Genomic DNA, 20,954 nt, shown 5'->3' with positions numbered 1-20,954 from the left:
ATCCCACTTTCTCATCCACTCCCTACACATCGGGGTAATTTTCCGCCAAACTAACCTATAAATCCGCATGCCTTTGCGATGTGGGAGGAAACCAGAGCGCCTGGATGAAAACCATACAGTCACAGGGAGAACGTGCAAACTCCACACAGATAGCACCCGAGGTCAGGATCAAACCCACATCTCTGATGCTGTGAAGCAGGGCCCTTCAAGTTTAAAAAAAACTGATATAGTCATAGAGCGTGGAAACTGGTCCTTTTGTCCACTAGCCCACACCTACCAATGTGTCCTATCAACACTAATCCCACCTGCCAGCATTTGGCCCATATCCCTCTAAACCTGTCCTATCCATATACATGTCTAAATGTTTCTTAAACATTGCAATAGTACCTGCCTCAACTGGTACCCGGATGTGGCGCCGACAGACAAGAAGCCGAAGCCAAAGAACCGAATAGAAACGAGGCCGAAATGCGAATGAGCCAAAAGAGTCCGAAGACGAAACACTTACTAACCGAAAGGGTGTGACGCCTAAATGCAAGCTAACCGAGAGCGTCCCACAGTCACTGACCGCGATGCACCGCCATCGGACCCCAATCTCCACACCAAGGTGACCCCCCCCGACCCCCGGTGTGGAGGTTGGGGTCCGATGGCTGTGCATCTCGGTCAGTGACTGTGGGACGCTCTCGCGGGTGGAGACAGAGGAGAGAGAGAAGGGGGAGAGAGCGGGGGGGGGTGGGGTGAAGATAGAAGGTGGAGAGAGAGAGAAGGGGGAGAGAGAGGAGGACAGTGAGAAGAGGAGAGAGAGAGGAGGAGAGAGAAGGGAGAGAGAGAAGGGGGAGAGAGAAGGGGGAGAGAGAAGGGGGAGAGAGAAGGGGGAGAGAGAAGGGGGAGAGAGAAGGGGGAGAGAGGAGCGTGAGGTTCATTTTCCCACACAAGCCATAGGTGACTGGGCAATCTGAACCCAAGCACCAAGTTGAAAGCGGCCGAAGGTGCGCATTCCTCGGGACAGCCCCCACTCTCCCACGGCCGCCCTCCGCGGGCTGCGGGTGTGGTGGAGCGGAGGTTTGGGGCAATGTTCGTGCCTTCACGATGATGTGATGCACGCGGGGTTCTGGACCAATCGCTGACAAGTTCCGCCCCCCGGCAACACCAAGTCCGTTATTGGACTTTTCTGTTGAGCGGCAGTCGGTCCTTTGGCCTGTAGGCGCCGCCGCCTTTCGGGTAGGTGGCGTTTTGACTGAGCGGCCATTCGGTAAGTTTGCTTTTAGGAGACGCAGCCTTTCGGTTCGTAGGCGTTTAGGCGTCCCGCCCTTTCGGTTAGCTTGCATTTATGCGTCCCATCCTTTCAGTTAGTAAGCATTTCGTCTTCCGACTCTTTCGGTTCAATCGCGTTTCGGCCTCGTTTCTACTCGGTTCTTTGGCTTCAGCTTCTTTGCTTCGGCTTCTTGTCTGTCGGCGCCGCGTCCGCATGCGGCCTCAACTACCTGCTCCGGCACAAAAAGCTGGAGTAACTCAGCAGGACAGGCAGCATCTCTGGAGAGAAGGAATGGGTGACATTTCGGATCAAGACCAAGAAGGGTCTCGACCCGAAATGTCGCCCATTCTTTCTCTCCAGAGATGCTGCCTGTCCTGCTGAGTTATTCCAGCTATTTGTGTCTATCTTCGGTTTAAACCAGCATCTGCAGTTCCTTCTTACACATTACCTGCCTCCGGCTGCTCGTTCCATACACCCACCACCCTTTGTGTAAAAAGAGTTACCCCTCAGGTTCCTATTAAAGCTTTCCCCCCTCACCTTAAACCTATGTCTCATTCTCTGGGCAAGAGAGTCTGTGCATCTATCTGTTCTATTTCTCTCATTTATTTCTCCATGAACAATAGTTATGTACATTGTTTTTCATCCCTACATAGGCCAGGGTAACATGCTTAATTTGACCTACATTTTTGTAAAAATGACAGATTATTTTAACTAACTCCAATCAAAGAATAGTTCTCAAATTTGGGCCCCTTTCATGTTGTTGATTCATTGCCAAAACTCCTCAGATACTGATTGCTGTCAACCTCCAATGAATGAATGACTGAATCAAGCTAAGTACAAAATATGCATTTGACCCATTCACAGGCCTTCTTTACGAGGGACAGGTTTGCTCTGAAAAGTTTCCATCTGCCTGATGGTCTAATCATTCACACATGCCTAACCCTGTGAGGTGAATAGGATAGGCCCAATTACTCGGTAGACACATTCGGACAAAGCTGTGCTGTCAAAAAGCAGAAAGTGATAGGATTGGTAATCAGCTTGTGGCTCAATTTGGTGATCGAGGGGATTGTATGGTGATGCAGCCGATAGCTAAATAATTTGTTTACCTTTGTGTTCAGTCAGATAGCCATGTTTGGGCATTGAGGGAACTGTTCTAGGGTTGATCAACACAAAATGCTGGAATAACTCAGCGGGTCAGGCAGCATCTCTGGAGAAAACGGAATAGGTGATGTTTTGGCGTGAAAAGGCGTGGGAGAGGTGGTGTGTGGTGAAGAAGGAGAACTGGTTGGGTATCTACGTTGAAGGAGACCTATTAGTTGGACATGTGGAGGGGCCAGAGGAAGGAAGCTGAATGGTGTCCTGATCGAAGTATATAAAATTATACAACTCAAAATTATGCAGGCCTAGATAGATTAAATGTGGAGAGGATGTTTCCACTCGTGGGAGAGTCGAGGACCAGAGGCCATAGCTTCAGAAAAAAAGGATGTACGTTTACAAAATAGATGAGAAGGAATCCTTTTAGTCAGAGGGTTATGACACTGAGGAATTCACTGCCACAGATTGCTGTGAAGGCCAAGTTAATAGATAATTTTAAGGCGGAGATTGACATTCTTGATTAGCAAGAGTGTTATGGGGCAAAGGCAGGTGAATGGGGCTGAGAGGGAAAGATAGATCAGCCATGATTGAATGGCGGAGTAGACTTGATGGGCCAAATGGCCTAATTCTGCTCCAAGAACTTATGAACTCAATGGTACAAACATATAATTTTACAATTTCAGGTAGACTCCCACATCCCACACCAAGGAATATCTCCAAACAAAATTGTTAAGCTTCGCGACAAGACAAAACAAAAATTCAGTTCTTTATTGGAAGAAGATGTAGACATTTTGGAAAGGGTGCAGAGGAGGTTTACCAGAATGATACGAGGTGCTGGAGTCAGGCAGCACCTCTGGAGAACATGGAGAGGTGACGTTTTGGGTCGGGACCAGAATGGTGCCTTGATTAGGGGGTGTCAGCTACAGGGACAGCTTGCTCAGACTTGGATTGTTTTCTTTGGAATGCCGGAGGTTGTGGGGAGACCTGATAGAGGTATATAAAATGTTGAGAGGCATAGATAGGGTAGACTGTCAGAACCTTTTCCCCTGGATGAAGATATCAAACACTAGAGGGCATAGTTTACGGTGAGAGGAACATTGATTAATGGAGATGTGCGAAGCAAGTTTTTACACAGAGGGTGGTGTGTGCCTGGAACGTGCTGCCGGAGGAGGCAGATACGATAGTGGCATTTAATAGACTACTGGATGGGCACATGGATATGCAGGGAATGGAGGGATGTGGTTCATGTGCAGGCAGATAAGAGTATGTGCTGGCATCATGTTTAGCACAAACATTGTGGGCCGAGTGGCCTGTTCCTATACTATATTGTTTTATCTTCTATTTTCTGTGAAAGATCTTTAGATGCAGGAAATGTGAAAAAAATAAATTTAAAATAATTATCAATGCAGGCAGCTTCGATGGAGAGAGAAGTGTTTTAGATCAGTTACAGTGGCTTGCAAAAGTTTTCATACCCCTTGAACTTTTCCACATTTTGTCACGTTACAACCACAAACGTAAATGTATTTTATTGGGATTTTATGTGATAGACCAACACAAAGTGGTGCATAATTGTGAAGTGGAAGGAAAATGATACATGGTTTTCAAATTTTTTTACAAATAAAAAACTGAAAAGTGTGCCGTGCAAAAGTATTCAGCCTCCCTGAGTCAATACTTTGTAGAACCACCTTTCGCTGCAATTACAGCTGCAAGTCTTTTGGGAGTATGTCTCTACCAGCTTTGCACATCTAGAGACTGAAATTTTTGCCCATTCTTCTTTGCAAAATAGCTCAAGCTCAGTCAGATTGGATGGAGAGCGTCTGTGAACAGCAATTTTCAAGTCTTGCCAGAGATTCTCAATTGGATTTAGGTCTGGACTTTGACTGGGCCATTCTAACACATGAATATGCTTTGATCTAAACCATTCCATTGTAGCTCTGGCTGTATGTTTAGGGTCGTTGTCCTGCTGGAAGGTGAACCTCCGCCCCAGTCTCAAGTCTTTTGCAGACTCTAACAGGTTTTCTTCCAAGATTGCCCTGTATTTGGCTCCATCCATCTTCCCATCAACTCTGACCAGCTTCCCTGTCCCTGCTGAAGAAAAGCATCCCCACAGCATGATGCTGCCACCACCATGTTTCACAGTGGGGATGGTGTGTTCAGGGTGATGTGCAGTGTTAGTTTTCCGCCACACATAGCGTTTTGCATTTAGGCCAAAAATTTCAATTTTGGTCTCATCTGACCAGAGCACCTTCCTCCACATGTTTGCTGTGTCCCCCACATGGCTTGTGGCAAACTGCAAACGGGACTTCTTATGCCTTTTTTTCAACAATGGCTTTCTTCTTACCACTCTTCCAAAAAGGCCCGATTTGTGGAGTGCACGACTAATAGTTGTCCTGTGGATAGATTCTCCCACCTGAGCTGTGGATCTCTGCAGCTCCTCCAGAGTTACCATAGGCCTCTTGGCTGCTTCTCTGATCAATGCTCTCCTTGCCCGGCCTGTCAGTTTAGGTGGACGGCCATGTCTTGGTAGGTTTGCAGTTGTGCCATACTCTTTACATTTTCGGATGATGGATTGAACAGTGCTCCGTGAGATGTTCAAAGCTTGGGATATTTTTTTATAACCTAACCCTGCTTTAAACTTCTCCACAACTTTATCCCTGACCTGTCTGGTGTGTTCATTGGGCTTCATGATGCTGTTTGTTCACTAATGTTCTCTAACAAACCTCTGAGGCCTTCACAGAACAGCTGTATTTATACTGAGATTAGATTACACACAAGTGGACTCTATTTACTAATTAGGTGACTTCTGGAGGCAATTGGTTGCACTGGATTTTATTTAGGGGTATCAGAGTAAAGGGGGCTGAATACTTTTGCACGCCACACAAAAAAATTTGAAAACCATGTATCATTTTCCTTCCACTTCACAATTATGCGCCACTTTGTGTTGGTCTATCACATAAAATCCCAATAAAATACATTTACGTTTATGGTTGTAACGTGACAAAATGTGGAAAAGTTCAAGGGGTATGAATACTTTTGCAAGCCACTGTACCTGTCATTGGAGGTAGAAAAAATGAGTGTCCATGCATGCATAGAGGCACAGAATAGAACAAAATAGTTGTAGGCAACAGGGATTAAAAATAATAGATACACTGTAAAACAAATGGTCTAATTGGATAAGTATGGAAACAAAGCGTAGGGCTGGAGGAGGCATACAGCACATCTGGAAACCGTGGTCTGCAGCTATATGACAAACAAGAAACAGGGTCAGTGTTTAGTCTGAAATTATTCAAATTGGTGTTGAAGCCAGTGTGTTGGCAAGAACTCTTTGTGACTGGTAGGAGAGAGAGAAGGGACCTCATCGTAAATAATAGCAGTGAGAGGATAACATTAAATGCAAGTTTGTGCGACATGGTGGCGCAGCAATAGAGTTGCTGCCTCACAGCGCCAGCGACCCGGGTTTGATCCTGACCTCAGGTGCTGTTTGTGTGGAGTTTACATGTTCTCCCCGTGACTGCACGGGTTTCTTCCGACTGCTCTGGTTTCCTCTCACATCCCAAAGACATACAGGTTTGTAGGTTGTATGGAAAGGAACTGCAGTTGCTGATATCTACCGAGGACAGACGCAAAGTTCTGGAGTAACTTCGCGGGTCAGGCAGCATCTCTGGAGAAAAAGGATGGGTGACTTTTTGGGTCAGGACCCTCCCTCTAACTGAAAGTGGGGGGGAGCTGGAGGCGAGGAAAGACTAAATATATCTTAATAATGTATTTAAATCATTAATATATTATCGAAAAGACCAGTAGTCCTGTTACTGACCCTATCCTTGAGTGCTATTAGCTGATAGCCATCAGCTGCTAATCATTTGAAAGTGACCTAAACCAGTCTGTGAAATGCAGCTTTGGTTTTAATGGCTAGAAATAAGAGGTTTGCAGTAAAGAGATGCTGTCCTTTCATCACCAACTGGGGCTGAAGTTAAACACACATTATCTGTTTGCAAGACTTCCCTTTGCCAGATGGAAAGGCCCTCGTGAAATGAGTCTGGGCTGCCTTAGCTCATTACTCCATTACCTGACCTACAACAGAAAATTGCCTGAAATGAACTGCAGATTGACAATCAACATGAGAGGCCAGAAAGACAGCTGATAGGAAACGGAGACAGTCTTGCCGGTGCAGTCATAATGCCTTTCTGCATTTTGATTTCAGGCATGTTTTAGAATTATATTGTGCATGTAGCTGAACTGTACCAAGTTGGAGTATGACAAAAAATGCTGGATTAACTCGTCGGAACAGGCAGCATCTCTAGAGAAAAAGGATGGGTGACATTTCAGATCGGGACCCTTCTTCAGACCGACCAGAAATGTCACCCAACCATTTTCTGTAGAGTTGCTGCTTGACTCGCTGAGTTACTCCAGCACTTTGTGTCTATCTTTGGTATATACCAACATCTGCAGTTCTTTCTCTCAGTCACAGACTCAGTCCCAGAAAGGACAGTCTGAAGAAGGGTCTCGACCTTAAATGTCACCTGTTCCTGTTCTCCAGACATGCTGCCTGAGTCTATGTGTCTATCTGCAGTACTTGGCTACTCTAAGTTGAAGTTTTCTTGATATTGATACTAGGCATTTCAAAGCAGAAGTCCTGTTCTCAGTGCTAATATTTTACATTTGCCGAGGCCGAATTTTATATTTAAAAGGTTAAATGAAGCAAATTATCAGCAATTTATTATTTATTTTGCAGAGGATGTGATTTGCAGAGGATTTTTTTCAAATATTCATTTTTAGGAAGTGTATGTCACTGACAAAGATGGCAGGTTTCCTAATAGTAACTGGTACCTTTAGGAAAGTGGAGATGAGCTGACATCTTGAGCTACTGCAGTCTATCTGGGGACGATGTTACCACAGTGCCTCAAAGTGGAGAGTTCCAGTGTCTATGAGTAAAGGAGGACCACAGCTCTCTTAGTTTTAGTCTTTAATTTGGAGATACAGCATGGAAACAGGCCCTTTGGCCCACCGAGTCAGCGCTGACCAACGATCACGTGTACACTAATTCTATGTTATCCCAGTTTTGCATCCTATGTACTAGAGGCAATTTACAGGTGTCAATTAATCTACAAACCTGTATGTCTTTGGAACGTGGGAGGAAACCAGAGCTCCCGGAGAAAACCCACACGATCACAGGGAGCCCATACAAACTCCATACAGATAGCTCCCATAGTCAGGATTGAACCCGGCTCTCTGCCGCTGTAAGGCAACAAATCTACTGCGGTGCCACTGTGCCGCCCTATCTGTCATAATAAATGAAATAAAATTGACACAATGCTATTATATGATTGACAAATATAACAAAATTGAGCCCAAAGAAAGGTCGTGACCTGAAACGGTGAGATGAGTTACTCCAGCACTTTGTGTCTTTCTTTGTTAAACCAGCATCTGCCGTTCCATGTTATTGCAACAAAATGGGCTGGTTGTTGGTGGCAGTTAAGACTGATATCACAAAAACATTAGAACTACACAATAACAAACTAGTGGGAGAATTAAGTTCCAATGTAAAAGCAAATGTTGACAAGAAGAGGTTTAATGTTTGGAATGAATGCATAGCTTTGTGAAAATAAATAGCAACATTATGATAAAAGTAATCAGAAGAAAAGTTAGTTGGTGTTTTAATCCAATATAAGGAGTTTCAAGTAATATCAAGAATCAGAATTGTTGGTAACGGCAATGTTAGGAAATGACAAAGGATGCTTTGAAGTTTGTACCAATGCAGAACTAATACTTTTCAAATGTACTTGATTATAAATCAAAATAAGTTATTTTCCATTCTTGGGAGATTGGCAAGATGCAGTGGATTGCTGTGTGCAGTTTTGGACACCAAAGCTTAAAACATTTCTTTATGCAATGTAACATTTAAGAGAGAGTGACTTACGTTGAGTTACAAGGAATTGTTCACATGATCTTGGTGATAGGAAAATGAAAGACAACATGCTCTACAAACTTGGTTGCAAAATAAAGTATATGGATAATAATACACAAATGCATTTTTCTGAAAGAACCATTGCAGGCATATGTCAGGAATCTTTCCATTTAATAATACAGTAAACCCTCTTTATAATGGACCATAGGGGATGGAATGGTGTCTGTTATTGCCATCTGTCCGCTATAACTGAGTAAGGAATTTGCTCCAACCACCTAGCCGTCACTCAGTGAAGCAACGAGTTGTTATCAAATACAAAGTTCTTTTTAACAGCTAATATTGTATTTTTGTTACTGCAACCTAAAAATACTAAAGGCTATTTGTTACATTGTTTAATCGAGTCGATCAAAGTGATTGCTTGTCATTTTTAATGCCTTGTTAATTTCAATAATGCCTTGTCAATTTCAATAGCCTCCGCAGTGTAACAAGCAGCTGTTCATGAAGAGACAGTCCCCTATAACCTTGAGCGTGACATGGTGGGGCAGTGGTAGAGTTGCTGCCTTAGAGCACCAGAAACCCAGGTTCCATCTTAACTACGGGTGCTGTCTGTACAGAGTTTGTATGTTCTCCCTGTGACCGCATAGAAAGACATACAGGTTTGTTGGTTAATTGGCTTTGGTAAAAATTGTAAAAAAGTGTTAGTGTATGGAACTCACTGGTCAGCATGGACTCAGTGGGCCGAATGGCCTGTTTCTACGCTGCATCTCTAAACTAAAAACTAAACTGAACTAAACTGAAATACATAAAGAGTTCTGTAATAACAAAGGTTTACTGTGGTTCCAATATGCATGGCAGAGCACTCAATTTAGATATAATTCAGTTACCTTTACTGTTTGGATCTGAGGTAACTTTTTATGTGAAAAGTATCATTGTAATTGCAATGAGATCAGCTCTCCCTTCTTTTGTTCAACCATCTTTTGGTGCAGGTCTTTACGAGTTCAATTCTGTGACTGAATGTGAAACAGACTGTCGTTTTGGATTACAGATCGCGAGTTACTGGCATTAGTTTGTCACTTTTATTTGTTTCTGTGAACATTTTCAACAAAGGTTTGGATGAACTGAGAAGAAGAAAATAAAAGATTGAAAAAATGAATTCAATTTGCAGACATGATGGCAGATTTATTAGGGTGCTACACCTGGGCATGTTAAGTTGCCGGGGCATGCAAGATCAGATGGGTCTGAAGGGGAATTCACATGATGTAGGAACTTGGAGTCACTCTTTTGTCTGACTAATTTTCCTATACGTACTCTACCTTGGCACGATGCGTGGCCAGGAAGGAATACCTCAGCAAAATTAAGTGATTTTTGGGAGCACCAACTTTATGATTGTGGGACAGTAAATAGTTTGCAATTTTCCCCCACTTCAAGATCACTTCATCCTGCCGTAGAAGAACATTCAACTCACAAAATCAGCCTAGTTTTTCACTACATTTATGAACATTTCTCCCTCCAATTCTGCGCAATGAAGTTTAGATCTAATAGCTGCAAATCTATGGCCATGTTGAATACACAGAAACACTATCACATGGAGACACAAGGATCTGCAGATACTGGTTTTCAAAAAAAGACACAAAGATACAACATCTCCATGTTCTCCAGAGATGTTTGGAAGATGAGACGATGTTTCTTGAGCTTATGTTGAGCTTCACTGGCAGTGTAAGAGACCAAAGAAGCCTGACTTGCAGCGTATTTAAACATCGACACAAAGTGTTGGAGTAACCCAGAGGGTCAGGCAGCATCTTTGGAGAAAAAGAATGGGTGATGTTTCGGGTCGGGACCCTTCTTCAGGTCATATGATTTGCCTTTTCCTCTCAACCCCATTCTCCTGCCTTTTCTCCAAAACTCTTGACACCCTTGCTAATCAAGAACCTGTCCATCTTAAAAATGACTTGGCCTCTACAGCCGTCTATGGCAATGAATTCCACAGATTCACCATCTTCTGACTAAAGAAATTCCTCCTCATCTCATTTCTAAAGGTACGTCCTTTTATTCTGAGGCTGTGGCCTCTGGTCCTAGACCCTCCCACGAGTTGAAAACCCTCTCGGCATCCACTCTATCCAGGCCTTTCACTATTCTGTAAGTTTCAATGAGGTCCCTCCTCATCCTTCCAAACTCCAGTGACTACAGGCACAGTGCCGTCAAACGGCAGTTATATGCTGATGTTTGTGGTGACATGAAGTCCGGCCTTGGGGTGAGAAGGCTGTTAAAAGGGCACATGGGATACTTCATTTTAAGCAGTGACGTACAGTATAAAAGCAAGAAAGTTTTGCTGAAATGTTTCTTAAAACCTTAGTTCACCCCAGTCGGAATATTGTGACCAGCTCTCGACACCCCGCTTTCAAAAGTAGGTTCAAGGGGCTGCGAGAGGATACAGCGGTGGTTTATCAGAAGGGTTGAAGGTTTCTGTTACGTGGCAAAACTGGAGAAACCGGTGTTGTTCTCTTCAGCGTAGAGAAGGGTTAAGTGGAGATTTCATGAATGGTTTTGATAGAGTAAATATTTTCTGTGCCAGAAGGTTTGGTAACCAGAGGACATAGATTTAAGGTAATTGGCAAAGGAACTATAGGCGACATGAGGAAAAAATAATCATGTGGTGAGCTATTATAATCTGGAATGTGCTGCTTGAAAGGATGGTGAGAGCAGATTCAATTCTGAACCCTGTTTATAGGCCATAAGTTCAAAATTACATCCATTAAGCACTCTTCTCTTGTTTCTGTTGTATAATCAAAGTTCCATTCCCTACTCCCTCGTTCTTCCAGTTCATCACGCAGCAGCTTTTAAAACAATTTTCAAAAATTCATATGTGCAACAAATAGAACATTTCCATTATCAATGTATTTCGTAAAAGAAAATGTTTTCAGTGTGCAAATAAGAATGAGGCATGGTAACATCGAGATTAGATTACTATTTGGGCAATTGGTAAAGTCGCTGCCGCACAGCTCCAGAGACCCAGGTTCGATCCTAAACTTGAGTGTTCTCTGTGTGGAGTTTACACATTCTCCTTTTGACCACGTGGGTTTTCTATCACATTCCAAGGACATGCGGATTTGGAGGATAATTGGCCTCTGTAAATTGCCCCTAGTGTGCAGGGTCAGGATGAGAAAGTGGGATAATGTAGAACTGGTGGGGACTCGGTGTACCAAAGGGCCTGTTTTCATGCTATATCTCTAAAGTAAGAGTTCTAAACGAAGCGCTCTCAACTATTGATCTATTGACACAGATTTGAATCTATCCATAGCAACTGGAGGATTTAAAATCAGACGAATAAATAAATGTTTAATTAAAATGTAATAAATAAATGAATAATAGGACTAAAAAAAAAAAAAGATGACCTCAGTAATATACCATGAATCAATAAGATCATTTAAAATAAAACTGTCAGGTTAATTAATGTCCTCCAGGCCAGGAAATCAGTCTGAAGAAAGATCTGAACCCAAAACATCATCTCCCCATGTTCTCCAGGGATGCTACCTGACCTAGACACAAAACCTGGAATAATACAACGGGTCAGTATCTCTGGAGAAACAGAATATGTGACGTTTCTGGTCAAGACCCTTCTACAGACCAGAAACGTCATTTATTCCTTTTCACGAGAGAGGCTGTCTGATCCGCTGAGTTACTCCAGCTTTTTGTGTCTAACTTCGGTTTAATCCAGTATCTGCAGTTCCTTTCGACACATGCTATCTAACCTGCTGAGTTACTTCAGCACTTTCTGTCTTTTTTTTAAACCAGCTTCTGTAGTTTCTTGTTTCCGCAGGAAATCAGTTGTGTATACCTGTTCTGTTTTATATATGACTCCAGTCACATCACTCAGTTTGACTCTTCATTGCCTGCTCAGATCAGGAGCTATAAGAAATGGATATTAAATGTTGACAGTGCCACTGACTTACTCGTGCCACAAATGAGTAAAAGGGAAATTAAAAGATACCGATCATATTAACAATGACTTTATGTGCTGTTGCTCTTTGCATCCAAGCTTGGAACTGAGCCTTGGGCTACATATCCAAGAAAGACAGAGGTAGCAGATTCACCGTGACCTAATTGAACAGGAGACCTGGGTCATGGAGCAGAACAACCTACTTCTGTTCTTATGTTCCTGTTAGCACACTGTCTTCTTCTGACCTTTAAAGGTATCGACGTTCAGGAAGCAGATGACAGAGACAGTTAATGGTGGTGAATGATAAGTCAGTTGAGACTGTGATCTGAGCGCAACCAAGATCTTCTGAAGTTTGATTGCTTGAGTAATTTGGATGAGAATATGCAGAATTACTCACAGGCTTATTTCTCTGTTAATGCAATTCAACCTCTTACATAGCCTCTCCTCTCATGGTGCAGAATTTCTGAAGGGAGTGTGTGTGCCCTTTTGCCCTTTTCCATTGTTTTCTGCTGAGTTTATTTTATGGTGACCGTGTGAGAAATCTCAATTCATGTAATTGGGGAAATGAAGATCAGTTTGAATAGCCAAATCAAGCCAAGTGGATTATTTTCCAATCTGTCGAAGAGAACTGAAAATTGTAATCCTAATTCGCAATGAATACTAGACCGAGTCAAAATTTAAAGGACCATTTTCATCATCGGAGGTTCAATGCTAGTGTTCCATGAAGTTTGGCCACAGTACCATTCTTGAGCTTGAGATGGCTGATCCACACAACCTGAAATGTCGTCCATCCATTCCCTCCTCAGATGCTGTCTGAGCCGCTGTGTAACTCTAACATTCAATTTTTTTTCTTTCGCAAACTACTGCAAGTAATAGTAATCACAATTTTCTGCAGTTTTGTTTGTTTACCATGCATGGCATCCATGACTTAATCTGGATTTTGGGATGCATTTATTCTTAAATTCTGAACTAATTTTGCTTGACATGATAAACTAAACATTGCATTTGCTATGCAAATTTTGATTTTAAGAAACAATTCATTCTCGAAATATTTGTGAAATTTGTGGATCATAACATGGTCGACACATTAGCATTAACAGCATGTTACATATCTGCTAAGAGCCAAGATAATCATATTCAAACCTGTTTTGAATCCATGCTGTGAATCTATTCAAAGTGAGCATGCTCGTTCATTTCTGAGGAAGTGCTTCACGGTGAGAGAAGATTAGACTTGAGCTGAGGTTTTTCTGCTCCTTAGTGAGTGAAAAAGGTCCTTCAGCAATTTTTCAAGGATTCTCTTCAGTGACTTGGCAATACCTGTTATTTGATCAATATACTTGCAAAATATTTAGTTTGGTTTAGTGTAGAGATACAGCACGGAAATAGGCCCTTCACCCACCGAGTCCACGCCGACCAGAAATCACCTTCCACTTGCACTATCCTACACACACTAGGGACAATTTATAATTATACCAAGCCAATGAACCTACGTCTTTACGTATATTAACCTGTACGTCTTTGGAGTGTGGGAGGCATCCGGAGATCCCAGAGAAAACCAACGCAGGTCACAAGGAGAAGGTGCAAACTCCGTACAGACAGAACCCATAGTCAGGATCAAACACGGGTCTCTGGTGCTGTAAGGCAGCAACTCTACCGCTGTGCCACCGTTAATGTCATTTTGTTTTTTCTCGGAGTTGCTATGCTCATATTAGCTGCCGGATTTTCTACATACAGCAATGATTAATTATCCGCGAACCTCATTTCCTGTATAGACACAATGTGCTGGAGTAACTCAGCAGGTCAGGCAGCATCTCTGGAGAAAAAAGACCCTTGTTCTCCATGATGCTTCCTGACCTGAACTCCAGCACTTTGTGTCTATCTTTGGTATAACCGGCATCTGCAGTTCTTTGTTTCTTCCTCTTCTGTAAACTATTTTAGGGTGTATTGAAAGGTATTTGAAAGGCAATGTTTAAATGCAAGTGTTTCTCATTAGAATTAAGAATTTTAGCAGTGGAATGTCCATGAACGACGGTGTACTTGAAGTGCATAATCCTTCCTACAATTGCTTTTTGTTACTAATTACCATTCTCTTTTAATTTTTGCCCAAGAATCTCGACCGCTCTCTGTACCGATCAAGCTAATGCAAAGCAGTGAAGAATGGAGCAGTTCAGAAGAACGAATGAAAGCGTTTATTGGATTAGTGTGGGATGCTGTCAAACGTCTAACATTGCAGGTGCGTGGTGCCAAGCCAAACTACAGACGGATGTGCTGTTTATTTCTTTAATAAATAATTGAAGTGGTTCCTTTCAGCAAGATTTCATCCAGAGCTCTACTGCCCTTATCCCAAGTCCATCATGAATGAATTGTGCGTCATTCCCGAGCTTTCTGACCTACATTAGATCCAGGTCAAGCATTCCCTTAATTTAAAAATTCTCAGCTTTATGTTCAGTTTCCATCCTTGCCTCTCTATCTTAATTTCTCCTGTTAGCTCGTTATAACTGGGTGGTTTATACATTTGATCAGTTTGAGCCTGTTGATCAGATAATGTGCAGCATCATTTAACCTTTGACTAACCTAGTTCATTCCCTATCTGCATGGCCGGTTGAGTGGTTGCCACAAGAGGTTACTGCAGCAATGGGAGCCTGCTTCCCTGTAGACAATCCCGGAGTGAGTAAGTTACTGTGAGTCACAGAATTACAGAGCTTTGCAGCATGGCAACAGATCCTTCAGACCAATTTGTCTATACCGGCAAAGATGTCTATCTGAGATAGACACAAAGTGCCTTAGTACTTTGAGTAGCTCAGTGGCTCAGGCAGCATCTCTGGAGGAAAAGGATGGATTTTATTTCGGGTTGGAACCATTCTTCAGACTAGAAGGAAGAATTTACAAGTTGACATGTTATAGGAATAGAATTAGGCCATTCGGCCCATCGAGTCTACTCTGTCATTCAATCATAGCTGATCTCTGCCTCCTAAGAGCATTTTCCTGCCTTCTCTCCATAACCCTTGTCACCCGTTGTTCCCTTTTGCCTACATAAATTACCATGAATTACCATTACTTTGCCTGAATTATTCCCCTTTGCCTACATTTGACCCATATCCCTCTACACCTTTTCTACCCATGAACCTGTCCTAATATATTTTTAAAGTTGTCATTGTACCCATTTCTAACGCTTCTACTGATAGCTTGTTCCATGCATCCACCATCCTCTGTGGAAAAAGTTGTCCCCTCAGCTCTTTTTCAAATCTTTCCCCTCTCACCTTAAATATATACTCTCCAGTTCTTAATTCCCCAATCCTGGGAAAAAGTCTGTGTGCATTCACTCTATCTTTTTTTGAGATATTATGCAGAAACCGGCCATTCAGCCCACCAAGTCTGCGCCGATTAGCGATCCCCTTGCACCAACACTATCCTACGCATACACGGGACAATTTGCAATTTTTACCAAAGCCTATAAACCTGTGTGTCTTTGGAGTGTGGGAGGAAACTGCAGCACTCTGAGAAAACCCACGCGATCATGTGGAGAACTACAAGCTCCCTACAGAACGTGTGTGTAAGAAATAACTGCAGATGCTGGTTTAAATCGAAGGTAGACACAAAATGCTGGAGTAACTCAGCGGGACAGGCAGCATCTCTGGAGAGAAGGAATGGTGACGTTTCGGGTCTGAAGAAGGGTCCTGACCCGAAATGTCACTCATTCCTTCTCTCCAGAGATGCTGCCTGTCCCGCTGAGTTACTCCAGCATTTTGTGTCTACCTGCGTACAGACAGCATCCATATTCAGGATTAATCCCAGGTCTCTGATGCTGTAAGGCAGCAACTCCACCGCTGTGCCACCGTGCTGCCTATCTTTTCTCCTCAAGATTTTATAGACTTAAAGATCACCCCTCTGTTTACTACGCTCCAAGTAGCAAAGCTCTAACCTGCCCAACCTCTCCCTGTAACTCAGTCCCTCCAGTCCTTGCAACATCTTCACAAATGTCAGTCCTGACACAGGATTTCGACTCAAATTATTGACAGTCACTTTCCCCTACAGATGCTGCCTGACCTGCTGATTTCCTCTAGCAGTTTATGTGTGAGTTGGCCGTTGTGTTTCTTCCCATAGTGAATAAAATGTATTTAATTTGCTATAAATTGCTATGAGGTGGCAGACCTTAAGAAGGCACATTATAAATCCAACTCTCTCTGCAGTATATCCTATATGAACTTTGTCGCCATGTAACTTGGAAGTGATACTTTTAGAACCATTAGCTCATTGATAATTGGTTGTAAATCAGAATACAGAGTCTGTTGGTATTGGCAGTTTGCGATGAATGCAAATTAATAAAAATATGATATAAACTTCATATATAAACTTCATAAACCTCATCCATTCAATCTCCAATAGCAAGCACTGCTTGGGTGCTTAAATAATAAATTGAATGAATAGTGGGAACTATATCCATTTCTGTGTTTCTTTTCCACCTGAAGGATGGCAATAATAATGGATGATGAAAAGTTGAAATTGGTAACTTAAGCTGGCCAAATTTCACCAAAAGAGTGATTTCTCATTAGTATAACTTCCGATGACATGCATTTTAAATTATTTGGAGTTCTCTACATATCTGGAAGGTTGTTTTCAAGATTTCCATTCATTCAGAGCTGCCATTTATCCACCCCTTTCCGCAGAGACTGTTCCCTCCACGACTCCCTGGTCAACTCGTCCCATCCCACCCAAACCACTCCCAGGTACTTTCTCCTGCAACCACAGGATATGCAACACCTGTCCCTATACCTCCCCCCCGCCAACTCCGTCCAAGGACCTCAGCCTTTTCAGGTGAGGCAGATGTTCACTTACACCTCCTCCAACCTCATCTACTGTATCCGCTGTTCCAGGTGTGGACTTCTGTATATCGGCGAGACCAAGCGCAGGCTCGGCTATCGTTTCGCTGAACACCTCCGCTCAGTCCGCCTAAACCTACCTGATATCCCGGATGTTCAACATTTTAACTTCCCCTCACATTCCCACACTGACCTTTTTGTCCTGGGCCTCCTCCATTGTCAGAGTGAAACCCAGCACAAATTTGAGGAACAGCACCTCATATTTTGCTTGGGTAGCTTACACCCCAGCGGTATGAACATTGACTTCTCTAACTTCAAATACCCCTTGCTTTCCCTCTCTCTCCATCCCCGTCCCCTTCCCAGTTCTCCAACCAGTCTTACTGCCTCCAACTACATTTTATCTCTGTACCGCCCACTCCCCTGACATCAATCTGAAGAAGGGCCTCGACCCAAAACGTCACCTATTCCTTCTCTCCAGAGATGTTGCCTGTCCAGCTGAGTTGCTCCAACATTTTGTGTCAATCTTCGATTTAAAGCAGCATCTGCAGTTCTTTCCAACACATTTATTTATTCACACATCTTTGTTTTAAAAACGTATTCAATTTGGGTGTTTAAGGATTAGATTCACATTGGGATGCATGTGCTATTGTCAGCACAGTGCAAATAATAATGCAATTTAAATGATTGTGCACATGGTTGACTTTAAATTAAATTCTGGTGTCACCATGGCACAGCTGGTAGAGCATGTTCTCCCTGTGACCGTGTGGGTTTCCTCTGGGTGCTCCGGTTTCCTCCCATAACCGAAAGATGTGCAGAATTGTAGATAAATTGGCCTCTGTAAATTGCTCCTAGTGGATGCGGAAGTGGGATAACAAAATCAGTGTGAACATGTGACCGATGGTTGGCATCGACTCAGTGGATCGAAGGGGCTGTTTCCACTTATCTCTAAACTACACTAAACTAAGACAAAAATTGTGGTTAAAATTAAAAATCAGCCTAAATAAGCACTCTTAAACTCAGTGACACTGCTCATCTCATTTAATTCATAAATTTCTGATGTCAATATATTTCAAATCTTCCTTTTATGTAAACCTTTCTACCACATATTTGTATTAAGAATGAAAAAGGGACTGCTGTTGTGGAATACTTGTGAAATGTGCTCGGACAGTGTTGAGTGTGTAACCAGCTTGAAATTGGATAGATTTAGAATGGGCCAAGGGCAGGCATGTGGAACTAGTGTATATTGGGCAGGTTGATCGGTGTGGGTAAGTTGCACTGATGGGCCTGTTTCCAAGCGGAATGCTTCTATGACTCTCTCCAAATTCAATTGCACTTATCTAGTGGATAATATTCACTAAATTTACTTACTGTTGAATAGGTTTAATTACCAACTAAAGTGCCGAAGATGCCTTCCCCAAAATGTTCTAACCTACACATTACTAATGCCAGTTCGTATTTACAAAGGAGTGACCAACTGATTAAAAATGTAATTTGAGGCAAAAGAAAGCTCAAACTAGAGTTGATAAAGCTCAAACCTTTTGGATGATTTCCATGTTGATAAGTTAAATACTTTGTACATTCCATTTTCTTATCAACTCATTTCACATTTTGTATACTTGGGGTGCAACAGTTAATATTTTATGCCATAAAAAGACCCAAAGTGCTGGAGTAACTCAGCGGGTCAGCCAGCATCTCCGGAGAACGTGGACAGATGACTTTTGGGTTGCAACTTTTCTTCAGACTGTCAGCTTCTCCAGAGATGCTGCTTCACCCACTCAGTTACACCAGAACTTTGTGTCTTTGTTTAGTAAACCAGCATCTGCAGTACCTTATGTCTTAATATTTTATACCCCTGGTTTGCTTTAAAAGAACAGAACAGTACAGCACAGGAACTAGTCCTTCGGCTCACAATTTCTGTGCTGAACATGATACCACCTTACCTCTGACCTTAAACCTATGTCCTCTGGGTCCCCCTACTCTTGGGTAAAAGAGCCTGTGCATTCACCCTATCAGTTCCCCTCATGATCTTATACACTTCTATTAGATCACCCCTCAGTGTCCTGCGCTATAAGGAATAAAGTCCTAGCATGCCCAGCCTCCCCCATAGCTCTTGCCCTCAAGTCCTGGTAAAATCCAGGTAAATTTTGTCTGCATGCTTTCCAGCTTAATAATGTCCTTCCTACAGCTAATTCCTTGAGAATTAAAGGACATTCTTTTAGGAAGGAGATGAGGAGACATTTCTTTAGTCAGAGGGTGGTGGATCTGTGGAATTTGTTGCCAGAGAAGGCTGTGGAGGCCGTCAGTGGATATTTTTAAGGCAGATTCTTGATTAGTACGTATGTTAGAGGTCATGGGGAGAAGGCAGGAGAATGGGGTTAGGGGGAGAGAGATCAGTCATGATTGAATGGCGGAGTAGACTTGATGGGCCAAATGGCCTAATTCTATTCCTATTCCTTATGACATTATGACCTAATGAGCAGGGTGACCAAAACTGAACACAATTTTCCAATGATCTTACACGTACATTTTTGCTGCAACAAGCAAAGCACTTATTTTAGTTGTGCCCATTACATTCTATAAAAGTAGCTGGACAGAGCTTAGAAGACTTTCCTATGGCCAGCAATTGGTGGGATTAGTGGATTGTGACCGGGCAGTATTCAGTGGAGGTCTGCTTCCTCAAATCAGATCTATTCTCACAAGTTATTTTTATTGTCACGAATAACATGTTTTTAATGAAGGAATGGAATTTCAAACTATGTTTAGAGTATGAAAAACACGCGCTATTTGAAATTAATTTCCTATTAAAAGCTGAAAATATGATTAAGTTCACCTGCCAATAGATATAATTCCAAGTACAAAACAAAATTGCGAACATGATATATTCAGGATTTACAAGTTCTGATGTAGCCATAATTAAAAAATAAATGATTCTATTTCAGGAATTTGCAATAACTCTTAATATTTAACACATGAATGTGTTCAATATTGATGGAGGGATACGTTGCTACCAAACTGAAATCAGATCCTTGAAACAGAAAGGACATTACCATGGAAAAATGAAGTAACACAAGTTGCAGCTGCGATGCATTAATGAATTGGATATTTTTTTTAAAAGATCATTTGTGTTTGGTGCAGAGCGAAGGGACTGAACCAGATGGTTTCCATGAACAGAATCTGACCCTCAGCATGAGTGCTGTTACTGGCATATTACTTCACTTTTTTCCCTTGATGAACGGTGTGTTGAATTATAACATGATTTACAGTTATAGGTTGATTTTCTATTTACGTTTTAACTCCTGAATTTCTGTTACTTTGACTTACTGACATGTAGTCAGCAACCTGAATCTATTTGCAAACAGGAAAAGAGTGATAAATTGATTTGATATTGAAACTCGCAAGGTTTTGCTGTCCTTGTAGAGTTATAAGGCGTGGAACCAAGCCCTTCAGCTCAATTTGCCCACGCCGACCAACATGCCCCCATCTAAAGATAGACACAAAGTGCTGGAGTAACTCAGCGGGTCAGGCAGCATCTTTGGAAAAAAAGGACAGGTGATGTTCCGAGTTGGGTCCCTTCTTCCGTCGTTCTGACTCCCGCAGTTATCTTTGTTTCTACATATTGTATACCCCATCAACACTCGTCCCACCTGCCTGCGTTTGGCCCATATCCCTCTAAGACCATCTTATCCATGTAACTCTTGAACAAACTTGCAGGTAAAAATATGTCATGGACCTTAAGTTTGACAATTCTGATTATATTAGTTCGCTGGTCGGCGTGGACTCGATGCGCTGAAGGGCGTGTTTCCATGTTGTATCTCTAAACTAAACTTAAATTTAAGCAGGAATATATATGTAATAATGGATGTGACCATAAACAAGATGGTTCTATTTTTTTATTTTGGAAAATGGATCAGAGTTCAGTGTTTCATTTTTTACACTGTTTTGTAG

At 42.3% G+C, this 20,954-nt stretch overlaps 1 protein-coding gene across 6 annotated transcripts in view; it reads left to right on the top strand.

Moving 5' to 3' along the window:
• The window catches only part of vps13b (vacuolar protein sorting 13 homolog B), an 806,769-nt gene that overhangs the window by 444,711 nt on the left and 341,104 nt on the right, over positions 1-20,954 (top strand). For all 6 annotated transcript variants that reach the window (XM_033019455.1, XM_033019454.1, XM_033019453.1 and 3 more), the window contains exon 22: positions 14,298-14,422. In XM_033019455.1, coding sequence (XP_032875346.1) covers positions 14,298-14,422 — 125 coding nt within the window. The remainder of the gene's footprint in view (positions 1-14,297; positions 14,423-20,954) is intronic.

Source organism: Amblyraja radiata, chromosome 4, assembly GCF_010909765.2.
Source record: "Amblyraja radiata isolate CabotCenter1 chromosome 4, sAmbRad1.1.pri, whole genome shotgun sequence".
Classification (NCBI taxonomy): domain Eukaryota; kingdom Metazoa; phylum Chordata; class Chondrichthyes; order Rajiformes; family Rajidae; genus Amblyraja; species Amblyraja radiata.
This window is presented reverse-complemented; position numbering and strand designations above follow the sequence as displayed.